Source organism: Hippocampus comes, unplaced genomic scaffold, assembly GCF_001891065.2.
Source record: "Hippocampus comes isolate QL1 unplaced genomic scaffold, H_comes_QL1_v1.1 scaffold156, whole genome shotgun sequence".
Classification (NCBI taxonomy): Eukaryota; Metazoa; Chordata; class Actinopteri; order Syngnathiformes; family Syngnathidae; genus Hippocampus; species Hippocampus comes.
The window spans coordinates 5,031,519-5,054,076 of NW_017805744.1; the positions used below are offsets into that span (position 1 = coordinate 5,031,519).

Below are 22,558 nucleotides of genomic sequence, written 5' to 3' on the forward strand. Positions count from 1 at the left end.
GGCAGGTTATCGAAATATAATTTAAAATGGCCACATTACATTGAATTTGATGCAATATATTCGCAAAAGTACAGGAAAAATAAATAATACTTTTTTTTAAATAATGCAATGAAATTATTTAGGGGGGCTAAAGACATTTTTAGGGAGGCTGAAGCCTCCCTAAAATAGGCCTAATGACGCCCATGGCATTAGTCAAGCTGTTTTCATGCTTTAAATGTACTGCATTGCAAAGTGTTACCAACGTCCACCAGTAGACGTCTCTCCAACGCTGTGACATCTGACTTCCACTCAGAACACATTCATGGTACTGCAGAATGTAATAGGACAGTGACAAAGAACATGGGAGTGGGGATGGAATTGGTAGATTTCATAAATATCAAATATTTGCACTAATCTTACAGAACCTCAGACTGCCTCATCATATCATTTATTTCAAAAGATTTTCTTTCTACCCCGCTTCCAGCCTTCCATCTTCCTCCCTTTACCTCCCCTTTCCTTTAGCTATCCTTCATCTAACTGTCACACATTTTTCCATTACTAATGAATCACTTGTCAACCACTACTGCTGCTCAGGGGATCCATTTTAACATTGAATTGCCGTTTTTTTTCTCTTAGAAGAGGAATTGAATGCAGCTAATTGTGAGGGCATGTAGTCACAAGGCTTTTCTGGATTAACGATTGTACTTAATTATACTCTGTATGTAAGACTGACTTTCTGCATAATGTCAACAACAAGAAGTCTGTAGTTTTTTATGTTGGCATGGCTAACCATGTGTTGCAAAGCCCTTTGTCTAAAAGGAAACATAGGTACCCCACTTACTGCCCTCAAGGTCCAGCACGCTCATGATAAGCGGCTCAGGTAATGATAGCGTGTGTGTGTGTGTGTGTGTGTGTGTGTGTGTGTGTGTGTGTGTGTGTGTGTTGCTGTCCTATACATTTTGCTGTCTCAATTTCAATGTGAGCTAAACATCTCAAAGGTATATTTCAAATTAAAGCCAAAGCAAAGTCCATTTTACTCCTTAGTTATACTATGATAAAGGTTATATTCAGTGGACAGAAAATATAACTTTGCAAATAGACTACCTATTTGGTCTTTGTAGTCTTAAAATAAAATGAATTAGTGGACTAAAACTAATGGGTGTTTGTCAATGTGTGTCCTGCGATTGGCTGGCAACCAGTTCAAGGTGTGCCCCGCCTACTGCCCGAAGACAGCTGGGATCGGCCCAAACACGCCCGCACCCTTGGATGGAGAAAATGGATTGATGGATGGACTAAAACCATGACTATAACGAAAACGTTCTACTGGATATGTTTTAAATAATAAGTGCAAACACACAATAAAAATGAAGCAAAATAGTAAATGTTAAAAATAAATAAATAAACTCACCTGAACCTACAGGTTCAACTCAAACTCAAGGCGCCTTCATGCATCATAATTTTTCATCAATGTTGAGCACCGCTCAGTCAAAATCTAGTTTTTGAAGTTGTACAAATGTTTAAATGGAATGATCTTGAAAAATATTTGGAGAGCATACTACATACCCACATGCTGTATGTTTGTTTTTGCACATCATTTGCTTTGCGGTTGTTTGAATGTATGTCATGCTGAAGAAATATTCAACATTGTTATTGTGCTGATATGGTCATACCTCTCAGATAATGTTACCCTTTTCGGACATGCTATGTTTGTTAGCCTCTATTTTTATGATACATGATTTCAGTAAGACACTGCACAATAAGTTACATTTTTCCCCTGCATCCATCACACTATTTGTTTTCGCTGTCACTGGTAAGCTTCTATGATGACATCACACACCCAAAAAATACACAAAATCCAAATGGTATGATGACAAATAAAGAAAAACTCAGAATAAAACAACCTGAAATATTTAACAGATTTTAGGGAAACCAAACATGTCCCAGTGCACTCCTCTGTTGTCATTCTGTCTTTTCAGACCTCCTTTTTTTCTTTCCTGTAAGACTCTTGTGGCGTTGGCTAAAGGCAGCTCTTTCTGCTGCTACAAAGCCTGTGTGTGTGTGTGTGTGTGTGTGTGTGTGTGTGTGTGTGTGTGTGTGTGTGTGTGTGTGCGTGTGTATGCAAAACACATAAAACATAGATGCATTTGGCAATTACCAACTGGGTGACTGGTAGAGCACACTCCTAATTCCATCAGACATAGTGTGTGAAATCAAGCTTTGATAATGTGTCCTAACTTAGCATAACATGTGCTTTGTTTCGGCTGTTGTGTTGCGTTCGGGCGCTCTGACATGACCTTGCTCCGAGGCGTCGCACCAGAAGGAAGGAAACAGAGAGCTCACTATTTAGCACGGCTACTGAACTTTGAAAAAAAAATCAGCCCACACTATAGGCAGTAATGATTTATATTGTAAAACGCATAAAGGGTCTTTCCCTGACATGAAGACTCTCGCTCATAAAGGGTGAAAATCAGAGAGGATATTTTGGGAGCCACCTCAAGGAGGAAGACGAAGATTCAGGAGCTGAACAGGAATAGGAGGAGGACTAGCCCGAAGACAATCTCCAGCTGCAAATGACTGGACACTATGGTTGAGAAGCAGTGAACGATGATCTAAACATTTACTTCAGTCGGTCTGATCAGACAAGCACCCCTGCCCCCCAACACAGACAATGCAGCAGCCCTGGTCAGCACCCTGTCTCTCCTAAATCCCCACTCTTGCTACACCAATCTGTTCCTCTCTACTAACCAGGTGAGAAAAGAACTGCGAAGGATTAAGGAAAAGAAGGCAGCAGGTCCAGACGGGATCGCTGCAGTTCGCCTACCCGCCTGGCATTGGAGTCGAGCATGCTGTCATGTTCCTCCTCCACGGACTTTTTTCCCCACATGCAGTATGTTGGGTCTTTTCCGTATGGACACTGATGATAATGACAAGGTATTACTGCCTATTCATATGCCTGACTCCCATCATTTGGAGATCATGGTCCAGTTGTTATTCCTCAGGAAGCATCCTTCACCACAGCTGCCCCTCATATGATCCAACTGCCCTCTGTCAACCGTTGAGACCTTCAAGTTCCTGGGAATCATAGTCTCTTAAGGCATGAAGTGGAAGGTCAACATGAACTTCATCCTGAAAAAGGCTCAGCAAAGGATGTACTTCCTGAGGATGCTCAGGAAGCACGACCTGCCACAGGAGCTGCTAAGACAGTTCTACACAGCAGTCATTGAATCAGGCCTGTGTTCCTCCATCACAGTTTGGAAAAAGGACTAACTCCGACTGCAATGGACAGTTAGGATCATTGGCAATGCCTTACCCACACCTACAAACATTCCATGTCTGCCATGCAATCTTTTTCCCTTTGTCACTGATTCGTGATACCACATCACAACCGGAAAATGTATGGAAGAATAGTGTCCCATTTTTTTTCTGGTCCCAAAGAGGCTTAAAGATCATAGATTGGCATCCATTGAATGTCCTCCCCCTTGCCAAAGAAAACTGACATTTTCCCCATGCCCATTGCAGAGAAGGCACGAGGTTCAATCTTTGTGTCATTGGCTTCAACCATGAGATAGCTATTGGACTCTTGCTGCTTGCCAGGCATGTAAAAATACCCAGATATAGGCCTCTTCAGGTCCACGAGCCGGAGGCAATTCCTCTAGTTTACTATCCGGATGGCTGAAACCTGTTTGAACATTTTCTTTTTGATACAATTACTTCAAGCAATGAGCCCTAATTCTCATTGACACCCGGCATTAGCAGTCCATTTTGGCAAATATATTTTTTAGATTTTCTTTTCTGAAAACATGTCCTGTAAGGAACACTCTGGCCACATTTCATTTTGGTGGCCAGCTTGAAAAATGACCGTCATATTGAATTATTTTCGTATCGTAACACTTTTGTCTGAAATCGTGCCCGAAAAAAAACATTCATACCAAACGCTATACTTGGCTAATATGCTCCACAAATAAAACTTTTTTCCATTTGTATCTGGACAACGTCTGCCTGCATCACCGTAGGTCTCCCCCAGAGAGGTCTGTCTTGCCCTAGCAGCATTTGACACTTTGCTTTCCTCTTCTGCCCACGTCATGATAAATGCAGTGGCGGTTCTTGATCAATTTCACTGAGGGGGCCTGGCTGGGGCCAGGGGTTTTGATAGAGGGGCACATTCAAACCAGGGCAAAAAGACAAAGATTCAAAATCTTATTTGACTTTTTATTTTCATCAAACTTTTAAACCTTTGCAGACATAACATTACAGTGACGATGAAAAACAGGATAATAATCACAGTAGTACTGAATTAAGTGCTGATAAAAGATTCATATAGGTCCAGATCTTGTGGAACAGTCTTAAGCTGCCCCTACTATTACAACAACTGTATTCTGAGATTTTGGTGGTTTCTGGCAAACCGTCCGAAGTGATTCAAGATTCAATGCTTTTGACCTTCTCGACTCAATGCAAAGTACACCAAGATTGCTTAATCTATTATCATTCATAGTGGACATGAGGTATGTTTTCCCAAGATTTAATGTGGAAAAACTCCATTCTGCATTGGCGGGTCTTCTTTACATTTGCTGATGTCTGTGGAGAAAGACAAACCGAATAGATGTAAACATAATTTTTGCGTGGACACAGCATATACACTACTGTTTAGGCACTCAGACACACATAATTGTCTAAAATGTATTCACGAATGCTATTTATTAATTCCATTTATTAATTAATTTATTTATTCATTTATTGTATTCAGTAAATATAAATTAATACATTCTAAAGCCTGACCAGGGACTAAAATTGCAAACGCAGTGAAGCTAGATGTTTTACATGCATCTAATTGTCCCAATTTTAAAAGGCATCGTACACACGCACACACACGCATGCAGACAGTCTCAATTTCCTCATTCTCAGGATCTTCATCTGTCTCTTCATTTTTAACTTAAAATTTTTAACCGTGAAGAGGAATTACACTTCAGCAACCCTACTGTTGCGGGCTTGCTTGGTTTTGTGTTGTGGTCTTACCTTGACAATATAATATCATTTGTCGTCGAGGTAATCTTGGGACTGCTTCTCTGGGGGCTGCTTCTCATCTTCGAGCTCGTCTTTTTTCAGTTGTGCAGTGCACTAAAAGGTCCGACTAGAATGTTAAACCAGGCAATTTAGTTCCACCTTTGGCGTCGGCAACTGGGCGCTACTGTATAGTCTACGTTCGGGGGGGGAACAGGGTGGTCCAGAATCAGTGCTACAGGGGCACCGGTCCCTGTTGGCCCCTCCCCAGAACCGCCACTGGATAAATGCCTCACATTCTGTGTTGTGGTTTTACCTAATGAGTCTTATAAGGTTTGTTGTGTTGCTGTAGCACCTTCCAAATATCACCAAGCTCATCTTAGCTGAGTAGCTCAAACAGCTCCCCGCATGAGATGACTTCATTTACAGTCTGCCATTATCTACCCGCAGCGTGCTACTCCGCTTATGCATTATGCACTGAGTGAGGAGGAAGAAAAATGATTTCCCAATAAACGGGTATACTCAAGATAGTCACAAGTCAATACATTGGTTTAGCTACGTCCATTGCGGTCATTTTAATGATATACATTACCTCAAATGACTGAAGTGTTGAAAGTATTGACATTTTTATTTGAGAATATCTTTTATAGCAAGAATATATTGGCGTATTGGAGGTACGAATGAGTTTCTATCACCATATTATTGCTGAGTATTTTTAGCAGCATTCTGCCACTGTGGTTATGCGCTGCTTCTTCAGACTACGACTACAACTGCTACTTTACTTTACTCTTGTCTTTACGTCACACATAGCAAATGATAATAATTTCCAGTTGATGCAGTCCAGTTTTACAGCAATGCAAACTAAACCCACAAAAGTCACCTTTTTAAAAATTTGTGTGTATATCTCAAGTACAGCAACATGCTCATACCCAAGAACAAGCCTGCCCCCATACCACACGCATGCACACATTTCTCTTCATCCTACTTATTATTGTGTTAAGCAATCATGACCTACCCTGATGACCCCCACTGGAAAAGTGAGTCAGTATGATCTTGCTGAGCACATGCAAACATGAGTGTGTCTGTGTATGTGTGTGAGTGCGTGCATTCTGGAGTCTCTGGGGTGCTAGTTAAGTATACTAAGATAGATTTGACACCCAAGGCAAAAGACATTGGGACCTGTTTTCAGTTCACTGCCTCCCTCTCCATCTCCCTTTCATTTTTCTGTTTCATTTCTTGTGTTATTCTGTGTTTCCTATTGCTATTTGTAGGTTTATTTTTGTGGTCATTCTCAAACCAATGTCCCAGTATATTCATATCCAATTGCACACCTATTTCAGACCTGTTGTCCAACGCAATCGAGGAAAGAGAGAATTCCCCCTCCCCTGCACTGTGTCACTATCTCTTTGTCTGTAGTTTTCTCTCTGTCTCTGGCTTGTGGCCACAGATGCCACAAGGCATGTTGTAAATGTTTTACAAAGGAAACTCTCATGCATTTTTAAGTTGAATCTCAAAAGTGGCAATGATGAGATCATGTTTTTTCTTATCTCATATTCCTCGGTCATTCCAGGCACTGTTTGGCTGTGCACATTTTGGATATCACCTGTCAGTCCAAGATGTTAATCATTTGACCATGTCCCTCAGGGAGCTCTGAGGAGACCGAGTGTGAGGCGGTTCGGATGAAAAGCAGCACCTCCAAATGGTGCTCAGTCGGAAAAGGGTATCATGCCCTCTCCAGGTCATGGATGAGACCCTTCCCCAAGTGGGAGAGTTCAAGTAAATTGAAGTTTTGTTCATGAAAGAGGGAGGATGAAGAGGGGATCGACAGGCAGATCGGTGCAGCGTCTGCAGTGATGCAGATTCTTCATTAGTCTGTTGTGGTGAAGAAGCATTTGAGCCAAAAGGTGAAGCTCTAGATTTACATTCCGTGTTCCTACCCTCGCTTTTGGTCACGAGCTGTGGAGCTTGACTGAAAGAACAAGATCGCGGATACAAGCGGCCCGGAATGAGTTTCCTCAGCAGGGATGTCTGGACTCTCCCATGGAGATAGAGTGAAAAGCTCGGTCATCCGGGGGTGGGTGTGGTTGTGGTGGGGACGGGGGAGGGGGCGGGGGCTCTCGGTAGAGCCTACGCTCCTCCTCATTGAGAGGAGCCAGATGAGGTGCCTTGGCCATCTGGTTAGGATGCCTCTTGGACACCTATCTGGTGAGGTGTTCTAGGCATATCCCTATGGAAGGAAGCCCCTGGTATAAACTAGCCAGTCAAAGACTGTCCAGACACAAGGCATAACCAAATAGTCTCTCAATCATTTTCCATGTGGCATATACTGTAAATCACGCACCTATGTGGACATCTCATTGCTGATGACACTGTTAGATTATTAATTAATGGAGAGTAAATTAAAACACTTCTGCTTGTTGACGCCAAGTGTTGCTAATTATTGTGCCCATACATTATGTGTCTGTCGTCAACAGATGTGTACAAGTGTGATAGAATCTCTGTTTTCGGCTAATTTCTCAAGTTTTACAATTGTCGGACTATTGTGAGAAAAAGGAAGACAAGTGGCAGGATTTTTGTACCTTTCTTCTGAAGTATAGCACTCCCACGGCGCCGCCCTATGTGGTTCTCCACGTAGCAGGTGTAATTAGCCAGGTCAGTCTCCTCGATAGCATCAAAAGTTAAGGATAGCTCCACTTCCTTTTCCCCCAAATGCTCCCTTAAAATCCTGGATAAGCAAACACAGAAATTCAAAATTACATGTCAGCCATGATATTTTAAACATTGACGAGAACACATGGAAAGTGTTTTTTGTTCATGTTTTAATGAAGGAAAACAGTGGTGGAAATTACATGAAGAATACAAAGGAAGGAGAATATTCACAATGCATGGAACTTAGAGACAGGTAGGTTAATGTTCCCAAAATTGCTGTGCTAAAATTTTTAAAAGGAAGACACATAAGGAAAGAAGACAAATAGGCAACAGCGGGGACAAAAGAACAGGAAAAATGATATAAGAACATAGAAAGGAGTAAATGATGCATAGAGAAATGGAGTTGAGTTGAGTGCAGCGGAGTAGAGTGCATTAAAAAGTAGGGCAGATGGAGCAAGAAGGCATGTGTAGAAAACAGTGCAGCAGGTGCAAAAAGCTTCTGTCCTTATGGTGAGGTCAGATACCGCATAGGCCTGCAAGGAGGAAGTTGGCAGGAGGCAGATTGAACTGGCTCAGGGGTTGACCCGTGTTTTGGAATCTGATTTAGGGTCAGGCTAAGCCATTTCCGCTGAAATCAGAAGCCACACGGCTGCTGCTTGCCGCAACAGCACATTTGGTCCAGGAGAAGACCCAAAGTCCCGCGCCACCAGCGGCATACATTTTGTAATGGCTGTAACTATAGAAACCAGAAGTCTGAATAGACCAGTTGGTACAGTACCTGCCAGCTGCTCACCCCGAGAAATACTGCAATTGAAATGTGTTTGGGAATCGCTACGTGCTGAGCATGTAGACAAAATATTTAGATACATTTTACATATTTAATACCTTCTGCGTTCATTTTTGCATGCGAAAACAACAATGTAACATTGATTTGCAATTGTATTAGTGGATGGACCTCTTACACAAATTTGTTTTTCTAAAATTACAATACATACTCTTGGTCAATGCCACCACATTTAGTCAGTGAAACTCTGAGCGATTCATTGTTCACACTCCCCGTTCGACAAATCGCCAGAGACAAGTTGAAATGAGCAATGGTGTGATAAATACTGACCATATTGGCCTTTCCGGCGAAGGGCCAATTTGTCTGTCAAAATTTCCCCGGCTAATCGTCAAAATGCAAATGTCCAGATGCAAATAATGCTGCAATTTTCTTTGCGGCCAGTTCCACATATGTTTGGTGACAGTATTAACACAACATTGCTTGCGTGGTGGTGGTGGTGGTGGTGGGGGGGGGGCAGCTAGTGAATCTGATGACACAATGTAAACATATGCCAGCAGTCAAAATGAAACGAAAGTGGTAGTCAAGTCCAAAATTTAGTTAACAATAATTTGTTCGATGCACCCCCAGTAGCCTCATTGCTTTTTATTGATTATTATTATTATTATTATTATGATTATTATTATTATTGTTATTATTATTATGATTGTATCCAGGTAAAACAACCCTTACAGAAGACCTAGTTGAAAACTCTCCACCATGTCAAAAATATGTGGGCTATGGTCCCAGATACTTTACTGTATACTGAAGTCAAAACCAAACGAAAGAAAAAAAAAAGACTAAAACACATTACTGCAATATTAGAAATTGGTAGTTTGGCCTGCAGAACCAGTTTACAAGACTAGTCTTCTCTTTTAATCTTCTAATATGTATGATTGGGTATAGATCGACCTTGAATGTAAATCTCTTCTTGGGTTTCGTTGTTTCTGTGAGCCTTCAAGCATGGGTGGTTTCGATGTTTCAATGGAACTATCTCATATTAATGTAAGAAAGCAAAATTTAGATGACAATCTGAGGAATTTAATTAAGGTTCAGTCTTTCAAATAGATGCGTGGTTCTTAAATCTGTAAAGACTGAAGTGAATTAAAACTATTGTCATCATACATCAGAGTCATACAGATTACTTAAGAGAAAGGATTTCCCTAAAGGTCACCACATCCTTTCTGCCACATGTATAGTGTAACAGTAGATTAGCAATACATAGCAGGTGTGTGTGGGTGTGTGAGCGGAAGTGATATGGACAGACACTGTGTGTTCTATTTTTACACCAACTTTAACTATCAATGCGAATACATTGTTGTAAAAACGACTGCACGAATCTGTCACTATCATCATGAATCATAAAGCCACAATGGGGGTTGACAACAGATGGGTCATCTGGCTGATGATGGACATAAACATGATAAAGAAGCCATTTTGTTTGCCCTTGCAAGGCGAAATGAATTTCTGAACGTTCCATATGTATGTATTGCAATTCAATGCACATGAGTGAACAATGAGAATGCTGAGTTGCAAAATTCTGAGTAGCTGGACAGCAATGAACTGAATAACCTGAGACTTTGTGTGCTCTTGGCGGAAAGTGTTCCATTTAAACTACTTTCACTTATTGTCAAGATAACTTGTTGTCTTGTATTACATTATATATTGAGCGGAAGGGATCCACCTCTCCGAAGACGTCTCCCTGCAGCGGTTTCATCTTGTTAAATGGACTTTTATATCATTCTAACTTTGTATCGTACACTATTGTGTCAAATGTTGCTCACTCGGCATCCATTGCAGCCTGGTCATCGTGGAACTGGGAGTCCCCCGTCTGCACTCACTTCTCAAGGTTTCTCATTCTTCCCCAGAAGATTTTCCTTACCCTCATGGGGTAAGGTCGGGGGATGCCGTTAATATTTGTCAACTGTGGGCATGTGAAGCCCTTTGAGACTGTTTGCGATTAAGAGCCATATGAATAAATGTGACTTGACTTGTATAGCTGTGCATGTGTGTAGTCAAGCTTTATTGCATTGAATCAACATTGCACATTGGCAACTAGTGTGACGGCAAGGTGGAGGGACCTAAACATCACAGCAGGAATCTCTCTATACAAATGTAATAAGTCAGATTTAGAACAGTAGATGATTGGATCATTTGTTGCCAGAGGACTTGATCAAGAGATGGAGAACTCATCAGGTAAAGGTTAATTAAACACCACAGGGCATGATTAGTTTCAAATTTAAGTACTCATTCTGCTATTTTCTTTCATACTACCCTGGGACAGAAAACTTTCTGAGGCCAATCGCTGGCTTAGTGTTGAGTCCATTTCCAAAGATGAGGCCCTGAGACCTAAGACGGGGCTTATTAAGTATGAAACAAGACACCGGAATTAACCTTGACAAATAATAGGAAAATTAGAAGTATTTTCGTTGAGCTTACGATACATATTCTTATTACCACTGTGTTGATGACACTTGGGTTGGGTGGAAAAGAACTAGAAGAAGGATTTTGGTCACTAGTTTACAATTTTATTACAATATTACAAAAAGCAACTATTTTACAATTATAAATAAAATTGTAGAACTCTCTATGAGTGCTCTGCAACTGGATGACGACCAGCCCTGAGTATATCCTCAAAAATTATAAACTTGAATGGTTTTGTGGATTTGCACGTCACACTTCTATGTCACATTGCAAAGGCGCCCCTAAAGACAAGTTGTGACAGAAAATGAGATGCCAACGATAAAGAAGGATACACATATAATTTGAAATATATTTACTACGATATTTTGTTTACATTTTCGTTATTTAACTTTTGTTTTACTCAAGGGGACTTAAGCTGAGGTCTAGGGTGGTGGCCTAGCGCCCTCTTTGATCAGCCGCCGTTGCATACAATGCTGGTTAATGGTACAGTTCAACGATTCTAATCGTTAACATTCAGGCACCCGACAGGTGGATCAGTGCTGAGTGTTGCTCAATCTTATCCTTGTCTGCATTTGTGATATCCATTCCAGTTCCAGACTGGTACGGAACCATAACAACTTCTGGCGTGACTCAAGCGCACGTGGTGTCCAAGTTCACATTAAGCCTGTCCAAACTCGCTGTGGTTTATGCGGTCCTCGGAGGCTATATGAAGAGGAGCCTTTGAAGTCTGCAAATAGTCCTTCGGGAATTTAGAAACCATGGGCTGTTGAGTTGCGTCGGAGGTAACATCACGTGTCTGAATTTGCGGCCGAAAATGCGGCCTTCGGAGGACGTAGCCTTGTGAATTTGGACAGAGCCACTGTCTCCTGGTTGGCCTGAATTAAGTGTCTGGGGTAAAGAGAAGTCTGGGCCTCCCTTCGTAGGCTTCTGCCCCTGCGACCTATCGCTGGATAAGCGGAAGATGATGGATGGACGAATGGCTGGAAGATTCAGTGCTTGTCCCTTATCAACTAAAACAAGCACAACTACAAGTAAAACAAGGCAAGACACAAGATTTAAAACAAAAACTTTCCTTTGTTTTCAAATGCTAGAATGTTTGAGATTTCTGTAAGCATTCCAATATGAAAATACGTTTTAGTCACTCACCAATACTGAATCATCATTTATCCTCGGTGTGATTTGTTTGATTAATAACGAGCATTTTCACTCTAATTAGAAGAACTCCAATGCGGTTGTGGTGAGACTGCATCGAAACAGTCACCAACATGAAGGGTCAAACTGTTGACCTTCAAACACATCTTCCGTGTGTCAAGTCGAGTCAAGTCCAACTTTATTGTCAAATGTGCTGTCATACATGTGATTAAGATGTTGCCATACATCCTCACTTTGCTGCTGTCTTTGTTGTTTGCTGTGCGGTCTGACTTGTCAATGCAAAGTAATGCTTGTAATTACCTGACATCACTTTCTTTAATGTGTCCTGCAAGCTCTTCAACAAACTTCTCTCCTTTCATCCAGTAGATGATCGGCCTCCTGTTTTCTCCACTGTAGCCAAAAAATGCCTTGCAGTCCAGACTGAGAGGCATTCCTGCAACACACAACACAATGCTATCACTATGCAAAAAAACCCAAAACAAAACAAACAAAAAAAACAGCAACACAAATCTGCTCAGAAAATCAGACAGCTTTTTAAAAGGTTTTTTTTTTGTTTCTCCCCGATTGCCTGACTCGAGAAAGATGTCACCTTAAAACCAAAGACGATTTGATTTATTGCAGATATAATCCTTGATATCATCAGTATCATTGAACTAGCTTCAGCCATGAGACTAAAGTGTGGTCGACTTCGACAGGTATCTGTCATGGTTCTGTTTGTGACCAACAGGTGGCACTGTAGGGCTCCGCCTGCAGCTGCACACCTGTTGGTCATTGTGTCATTAGTTTGTTTTTGTTTAAAAGGAGTCCCGGCACGACCACTCGCTGTCGGGTCATTGTTGCTGTGTGCACGTGTCATGTTTTGTTTTCTGTCTTAGATTTTTGCTGCTTTGATTTCTTGTGATTTTGCTGGACTTTATTTGAATGAGTTTTTGAGTTAGTTTCTCCTGTGTATTCCTGTTTGCATATTTGTTAAATACATCTTGGTCACTCCACCCTGGTCCTCCCTGCCTCCTTGCTTTTTGTGGTCCTCTGCACTGCCATCACGCAAAACATGACAGTATCAGAGATTTGTGAAATAAGTGAACACTCAAGAGGCTGAGCCGCACCTTGGAATGCATCATCTCCAAGGGCCTCAAACACACTTTCATAGTAGCTATGAAACACAAAGGAATTGAGCATGTCACCCAAATTAGGGGGGGGGGTGGTGGTGAGTAGTCTACATAAAGTTCAAACACAGAAAATCCAAATTCATTTGAAAAGCACGTTTCTAAAAAACTGGAAATCCATTTTAATTAGACTGGGAAAATTACAACATGACATGAGAAATGACAGAGCAGCATATTTAACCAACATGAATTATATGCCGTTAAATTAATTTCCTCAGCCTGACATCTTAAATCACTTTGTGTTGAGCAGTTGTAGAAGCATGCTGCCTTGTGCATTTACACACATTTTCTTTAGAAAATGCAGTTCACCCCAAATGAGCAAGCACTATTCTTGTCATCATGGCAACAAAAGCACATTGTTTACTGCTGTTTGTGAATGATCACTGCTTCAACAAATCATACACTGCTCACAATAACTAAAAACATCCATGAAATAGACTGGGTAAATGAAAATAGAGTGGGACAGTATCAAGTTAAACGTCAAAGCTATGGTGTGGTCGATAAAGAAACTTGAACAACTGAGAGGACTCGAGCCATTGCTGGACTCCATCCACTGCCTTCTCAAAGTTAAAATATCCACAATTAAAATAGAGTATATCGTTTTTTTGTCTTTTTTCTTGATGAAATGAGACCGTGTTGGTTGCTAATCGAATGCTGATTGGTTTAAATGAACATGATGAATTTTACCCCAAAACACTCATGAGTCTTATGGTGGTTTGGGATGGAACTGCAGTTTGAAGCACATTTGACTATATTACGACTTGACGTTTTAAAATGACATCCCAAATAAAGAAAAATGGAAGTAGGCACATTTTCCCAACAGTGCTTTCCTGATTTATTTTTTTTGGGTGACTTTGTATGACTATAAATCCGAGTGTATATGGCTATATGCTTTGAAAAAGCTGTACAATTCTGATCAAATGTGTATGTGTGCATGTTTGTGTGTGTGTGTGTGTGTGTGTATATATATATATATATATATATATATTTACCTCCCTCATCTTTTTCCACTTTCAAACATTTTTGAAAAAGCTCCAGGGAGCCACTAGGGCGGCGCTAAAGAGCCGCATGCGGCTCCAGAGCCGCAGGTTGCCGGTGTACATGATCATAACTAATAAGCCCTTTGAGGATGTGTTTGTGTTCTCAGCATGTTCTGGTGATTGAAATCATATCATTTGGTTTCCTTGTGTGCATACAAAATGGCTGGGTACAGCTTGTTTGCCTAATCAAAAATACAACCTCAGAAATTTGGTGTGCCTGTTATACAGTGATTTCAGTCATTGTTTTGTTTTTGTGGCTGCAAGAAAATGGTGTTGAAAAAAGATGTGAAAGAATGAAAGAATGTTGCTGTGCCGCTGTCACTAATGTTAGGGAGGTACCGTAAACCGAGCTGGTGCATCATCATTTTAGACTGCTGCTGATTGCATTGTTGCAAAAACACACCCACCTTGATCATGTGTGTGAGTGAGACTGGATTGTGTATCCCTTGTCAAGAAATTTCGGTACAGGTCCATTTTTAAAAAGCAAGTCATATAACACTGAAGTTGAAAAAGAATTTAGTCTCTGCAGCTTTAGTTAAGCCTGACTTACTTGTCAGTGCTAGTTAAAGGAGCCTCTGTGAAACATGCGCAAAAAGAAGCAACTGAATGTGAGCATTATTACAGATGTGTGTTATATCTGATGCCACACACCAAGCTCGACAAACTGCTGGCGATGAGGCATTCCCATCTGTTTCCTTCTGCTTGCAAAGTTGTGAGCTTTGAGCCTCAATGTCAGATTTCATTTCCATCGGCATTTTTGCTTGATTTGTCCACAGTAGCTAATATGTAATCTCATTTGAGTCGTTTCAAGAAGCCCGGTATCCTGAATCCAACCTCTAACATATATATTTCTAATCTATTCATTCAATTAATTAATATCACATTGTCTGAAATGTTTTGACAATACAACTTCAGCTTTGACCACTATGTAGTCCACAAGTGATAAAGCGATGGTTAAAACTGAGGAAAGTCAAAAATTACACCCGACAAAGAGGCAAACAGCAAGCTGATTTTCGATGACAGCTATATTATGGCCAGATTGAACCAACAAGGTCTAACACTCCATTAAATCATGGTTTAAATTGAAACTCTGTTGCACCAAACTTTAATCTTAGTTTATAACACAAAAACAGATTAAATTTAAAACTCTCTTTAAACCTTGCTGCCAAACAGTATCTATGTGCTGTTGTCTGTTTTCTTGACTGTTTTCTTGACCAATCCACAGTGTAGTCTGCCTTTTGCTCATTGTCAGCTGGGGTAGGCTCCAGCTCTATGCGACCCTCAACAGGATAAGTGGTATTGAAAATGGATGTGGAATATTGTCATCTCTTGCAAATTATCAGGACTGTTTGAAAACTTGGACTGTTACAACCCAGTTTAATTGAAGATGATAATTGACTTGAATTGTTTGTATAAATGTGCCCTGCTATTCCCTGGCGACCGGTCCAGGGTGGACTCCACCTCTTGCTCAAAGTCAGCTGGATTAAGCTCCAACTCACCCACACCCGAAAGAGCACAAGCACTATGAAAATTGGAGCTTCCTGAAGCCTGTCATGAATAAGCCAGTCGCCCTTCACATAACTATTCACTGCCTTATCTGCTCTCCTCATGCCATGTGTATCCCTTCCATGAGCCATAATGCAAAATGTATATTTCTTGTAAAAACAAAAAACATAAAACAAAAACACACACATACACACACACACGTAGAAACAAAGCATTAATTCTACTACTACTACTTTTTATTAAGATGGCTAATTGAAATAATGCACGCCCCCACACACATCTTCATAGCCCCCTTGATACCTCTGAATTTCTTTGGGAAAAAGGGAAATTTCAATAACCCTTATTTAATGATCATCTGGTGATAAGTAGGTCATAGCGAAGTGGAGGGGGTTGAATCATAAATTACATGAAATAAAAATAAATTGAATGACATAGTGGACCAGCGCCCCGCAGCAATAGATTGTCTCAGACACAAATCTTGGCTCAGGAATTTCTGGGTTGCATTTGGAAGTTCTTCCAGGTACCTTTGAGGGTTCTTTTAAGTGACAAAAATCTGGATGGTAGGCTGAGTGCAGGCACGAAATTGAATTTAGCAGTGGTTGTCAATGAGAATGGATGCATTTCTTTAGATCAGTGGGGATCTCAGAAGCAATTTCCCATCATTATTGGTCAGCGTCAAGCAACAATTTGATTTTGCATGATGTCTTGAGAAAAGATGTCAAAGGTAGTTGGAAGCAAAAGCAAGCATTCATTGCTTTCACCTGATATGTAAGTGTTTGTATTTTACATGGGAAAACTTCACACAGGATCATCCTGGCAAAAATTCAAACCCAGAACCTCTCAACTGTGAGGAAGATGTGTTAGTGACGACCACAACATGCTGCACATGACTTGAATTTGTCGAACATAATTATTCGACAACATTATAGGCCATTTCCATTTGCTGTGAGACAAATCACAGTAAGAATTACAATAATAACATCAAACACACAAACTAATGTGATCCAACTCAAGAGCAGTTGATCAACGGTGTCTTTACAAGGATGCAAATTCTCTGTATTTTAGCTTATTAGATTTCATGATGAGTAACATTGACTTCCATTATTTTTTTTATGGGGGGGGGCAGGGAAGCAGATTTGCTCATTTGATTTTGTGTCACTTAGTTAAAAAAAAAGTTGTAAAACTAATAAAGAGTACTGTTGGTTCGTATTTAATTGAACATAACTTCAAAACCACACATGCCCTTCTACGGTCCAACATATGCAACTGCTGTCCATTTGCTCATATATTTGTTGGTTTGAAAAGTGCGCATGCATGGCTGTGTGTCCGTGCGTGTAAGTCAAGCTGGGCTTTGGGTCATGGGCATGTGACATGATGTTAAATCCTTTCTTATTCTCTTATCCTCAAATGCTTCAGTATTAAATCCGTTCTGTGTACAAGGCAGTGACACCTTTCCAAAATCACATCATTTTTGCCAACTGCAGCTTCCAGGATTGTTAGTGGTAATCCTTTTCATACGTTTTAGAAACATTTTTTTTTTGGTTGCTCTATTAATGTTATGTAGTGACTGCGCTGTTTTTGTAAAACATTTTCTCCAAATCATATTTAGTCAGCATGCGGTATATTCTGATTGTCACTTGACCTTTTTGCCTTGATGCATGTGTAATCTTGGGTGGTGATCCTGTTTCTTCTGCTCAGTGGCGGGACAAATGTTGGTGTGCGGTATAGAGCATTGCATACTTGAACTGATTCTATTCGGGGTATGGTAGAATTATAAAATGAACATTCTTCATTCACTCTAATTACATGACTGTTATTTTTTGTCTGTGGCTACATCTGGAGTTAAAAATGATTTTTAAGAAGATTGAAATGTAGTGTATGAAGAAATCTCACCCGCATTTTGAAAATAATAAATGAAAGCAAATTCTAACAGCACTTGTGTTGTATTTTTCTGTGAAACCCCTTGGAGAGTAACAGTAAACAAATGTCAACATTGAATATCTAGAAAATTACCTTCATCTATTTATAAAATATCAAGAAATGATACTTTACGCATAATTCATCATATTTATAGGCCCTTATCTGGCTGTGAAAAGGCTGTTGAGATGCCCAATAATATTTGGTAGCACAGTATTGTTGGAGTGATATGATTTAATAAATATGTGACGGCTAATCATTTCAGCAAATATTAAAGTATTTCTTTCTAAGAGGAAATGAAGACGCCACAAAGCGAGAAAAGAGATTTGACTATTCCACCCACACTATTCTATCACACCGTCTGTCATCGATTTTATCAGTTCCCACACACGTTCAACCTTTTTAGTCTTTAGAGCAAAAATATTCAAAACCCGAGGTGATTTCTAATAGCTCTCCCGGGAAAGACAATCAATTCTCATTCGATGCCCATATTTGGCAATTTCCCGACAGCTCTAATTAAAAAAGTTTCCTTCTCGTATATACCTATTCTGGACATTTGATTGGCTAGGGGACTGGCCTCATTAAGAAGCGTCTTAAATTAACAGATGAAATTAGAAAGGAGATTAGTGGCGATATGCTTGACAAGGTTAATTAAATGACCAGTCAGAAGGGCTTTGTAAAATCTAAACCGGCAGTTTAAGAGCAGATAAAGCAGAGCTGTTTTTTGGACCGTTGTAACTTTGAAGTCGTTTTCCGCCGGGACAAATCATTTGAAAAATAGCGTTACGCACCACTATCAAAACAAAAAGAACGACAGTTGGCTTCCACTATTTGACAAGAACTTTTTTGGTTTGTTTTTAACATGACCTGTTCCAATGGATTTTTTTGAAGACAGCATTGACATAACCTTGAAAGGTGTCTGGAATTGCAAGAAAGCAATTTTATTCTTAAACAAATCTCATCTGTCCAAGCTTCGGTGGCTCTTGTGGTCACTCAGTGACAAAATGTCCAAACTTGCACTTCATCCTTTGATAGCAATGAACTATTGCAATCTAACTACCATTGTTGACTTTCCCCCAAAAAGAAAATCAGCCCATCATCTTGATATTTTCTGACTTGACTCACAATGTTATTATGGATGAAATGTAAGGTATTATTTTTTAAAGTCACAAATTATCTTTGGCCTCTTCAAAATCAGAATCATCTTTATTGGCCAAGTATGTAGAACATCCAAGGAATTTGTCTCCGGGAGTACACGCTGCAGTAGTATCATCATAAACAAGGACATGACAAATAAGTATGGAAGGACATTCCGTAATGTAAGTGAACCGTTGTGCGGTGGTACCACCCAATGACAACTGTGAGACAATGTGCAAAGTATCAAGCAGAGTGTGCAATTATGCAGATGCCCTTGAGCGCTTTAAAGTGTCTGGTGCTGTGGAATATAGATCAGTGACAGTGGTTCAAGTGAGTACAGAGCTGGAGCGACAATAATTATAACGGTAATGCTGTTCCACAGCGTTGTGCAAAATTGCAAAGGGCCACTCACTATACAGGTAGATTTTGGTTACTGTTTAGGAAGTTAATGGCTAGAGGGAAGAAGCTGTTTAAGTGTCTGCTGGATTTGGTGCGTATGGATCGGTAGCGCCTGCCTGAGGGGAGTAGCTGGAAAAGGTGGTGGGCAGCGTGCGGGGGGTCCAGTAGGATTTTCCGTGCCCTTCTCATGGTTCTTGCGGCGTGCAAGTCCTCAAGAGTGGGTAGGGCGGTGCCAATGATTAACTAACTTCTGCTGCTGCTTCTCTCATTTGCTCATTTGAGACATAGGACCAAGTGCAGTATAGTTGTGATCATGGGGCGATTTTTCTTTCTCTTGGCATGTTTGCAGACAAGTGCAGCTTAAAAATGGGCGTTTGCGCCTTTGTGGGTGTGTCTCGGCCAATGGGAGCAGCACCTTTCATTTCCTTAAAAACCAGGTGCACAATCTTTTACCTTGTGGAAGCACAACTACATTCGGTGGAGTCTATGCAGAAGATGGAGGTTCACAGAGTACATTCACAAGGAACTGCAAGCAGACCTCCTTGGGCGGCTGATGTAAATCACCACTGTGAAGTGGGCACTTGGAGACCGCCAACTCGATTGTTCATGTGGAACCCCCTAACTCAACATCCCCATGGCCAAGGAGGATCATTTGAAAAATGTCATAAAGATGCTTTCTATGAACTGATTTCTACAATGACTCAGAGGTTTTCATGCACATTGTTGTCATATTTATTCATGAAATACAATAATATCCACCAGAGATATCGGCAGAGCTCAGAATCTGTCTGCCTGTACTTGGACCAAATTTACCACAATCGCGATGCAACACCTGCACCACAACTTAGATCTGCTTTCAGCTGGTCTAAAGTTTAGTCTACTTTCAGACACCAAATTATCAGGTGCACCGGGGGTGTATAAAAGAAAACACCCTCCACAGTGGTTGGAGGGTGTTTGGGAACACCCAGCATGACGCTAAACCTGCACAAAGATGCAGCAGTTTTTACGCCTGAGTCCAGTCCTCATTTGCAAAATAACTGCACAGGATGATGTTGTAAACCTTACAGGACTTTAGAAAACTTAAAACCTATCTCAAGAGTTACTGCTCCTGTTTCACGTTCACATTGCATACTGTGATTCCGTCAAAGATTAGCACATCGGCATAGATAAAAATAGCGCTGTCCTTGAGTAAAGCAAAATGTCTTGCTTGGAGAATCTATGTAGAGTAGCCTTTCTCTCAAGGGACAATAATGTGCCACGGCAAACTGGTTGACAATCACTGCACTACTCAACAGAGGTGTGTCTCCATGAGTCTGTGTCATTTGACCCCCCCCCCCCCCCCCCCCCCCCCCCCATGTCCGATTCAAAACGAGGCTTTGCACTTTTTGGGACTTCATAAAAGCGCACGTTCGTTCATGTGCCTGCGTGTCTGACTTGTCCCTCTTTTGTTTCACGTGCGTGAGGTGTCATAACAACAAAAGTCTGTTGACGGCAACCTCTCACCCCAGTCAGCTGTTCAATTGAGGGGTGGGTGTGGCGACAGAGCTGTGCCCGACTGTCAAATAACATTAATCGGTTGCCTCCGGCTCGGGGCATCATCGTGACCAAATTTCTTCTGAGAGTAAGCATTGATTTTGCGCGACACGGCTTCAATTTGCGGGTCACATGGACTGAGCTTCAAACGACGTATATGCACGCGCTACGTGGGATGGTCGGTCACCCCAGTTATAACTTTTTAATAATGCCACAACCAGAAAGACAGGATTCTCCATTCTGCATCCCTCTGTTGGCCATCTTTTTTTTTTTTTTTTTTGTATTTTGGATGGGTTTTAGTTAGTAAGTGGGGTACACCCTGAACTGTTTGGCAATGTTTTTACATAATCAAAAGCTATTCTGATTAGCATGTAATTGTTTGAAATACTTCAATTGGAAATAATTTGATGTTGTTTAGCTGTCAGCAATTCCTGCATAGGTTTTGCCACAGTATTGTTTCAGTATTGTTTTGAGTTACAATATGCAGGTGTAATATCAAAGTCAGCATTTTGGTATCTTGACAACACTAACTTTTGGTAAAAGTCAAATGCGAGGCAACTACGGGGTTGCAAGACCTTCATCAACAGCAACATTCAGACTGGCTGATGCCAACTATGCTCTGAGCAATAAGAATTCCGCTCATAAGAATTTGCAAGACTTTTTTTTTTTTTTAAACTGGGGAGACAAAACAAACAGGAGTGCGAGCAGAGCAGGACATAGCAGTACAGTTTTATGACATAATAAGTACTGGCATGCATACTTGCAACATATGTCAAGCCTGTGCCGTTGCTCTGGGTGTTGTTGCTGCTGGATGGCAGATATCCAAACTAGCACAGCCTCGTTCACATTCAATTAATTATTCCTTTCAGACCATTGAATACACACCCACATGCACATGCACGTCCTGGTTAGATGGATTTTTAGAGGTGATTACTGCTTCAGAAAAATCTGATTCCGACTCCACAGGAATGTTATCCCGCAGAGAACGTCACCATTTGTAAAATCGAGTGAATGAGAGGATAGCCAGCATGAAAATAATTGGAAACTGATGGAGATATTAACATCACAGAACCAAACAGCAAATGCTCTAAAAGGCAGGCAAGAATTATAGATTCAGAAAAAAAAAAAAAAAAAAAAACCTTTGAGGAGAACACTAAACTATACTACAGAGTTGGTGGCTCACAATTCAAATTGTAAGAGGAGAATAATTAATTAACCATAATGAATGTTCAGCAAAAAGCAGAAAAATCTTTTTTGAACCAGTAACTTTCATGAGTTTGGGGAAAAGCAGTCAACATGCAAAGTTAGCAAACATCAGTTAAAAAAAGGTATTTTCAAAGTAGTCAAATTTGAAGAAAATAATATTTCATATTTTGTGTATGTATTAACTTCTATTTAGTGATCCTTTGGGATTCAAGTGGGCACATTTTACTGAATCTTAGTAACTGATTGATAGACTTTCAATACAAGAAAAAAAAAACATGAGGAGAGAACTTGGAAGGGAACCAAGCTCAAAAAAAAATCTCTTGACAATGTGGATTCACATGTTTGCCTCCAGAACTAGGTAGGAGGGATAACGTATGACAGTTTCACACATGGTGCTCCTGACCTAGAGGACTTCTCCAAACTCGATTGTAGTGCTTGTTATTTGTGTCCATAAAAGTACAATAAAGGTGAAGGTAAAAGACAACAACTCTATTCACGACAGTAGATTATGAGAAATGAAATAAAATGAAACAAAATGCATAAAAAGAAAAAATAAATTGGAAAATATCTTACACTTTAATTCGATAACGCTGTTGCCAATGAGAGCCATGAAACATGACTCACGCTTTGGC

General features: G+C 40.5%; 1 protein-coding gene across 2 annotated transcripts in view; it reads right to left on the reverse strand.

Annotated features, from left to right (window-relative positions):
* The window catches only part of il1rapl2 (interleukin 1 receptor accessory protein-like 2), a 242,353-nt gene that overhangs the window by 15,605 nt on the left and 204,190 nt on the right, over positions 1–22,558 (reverse strand). For both annotated transcript variants that reach the window (XM_019884024.1, XM_019884023.1), the window contains exons 8-9: positions 12,323–12,455; positions 7,557–7,702 (exon numbers count right to left, since the gene is read on the reverse strand). In XM_019884024.1, the coding sequence (XP_019739583.1) occupies positions 7,557–7,702; positions 12,323–12,455 (279 nt within the window). The remainder of the gene's footprint in view (positions 1–7,556; positions 7,703–12,322; positions 12,456–22,558) is intronic.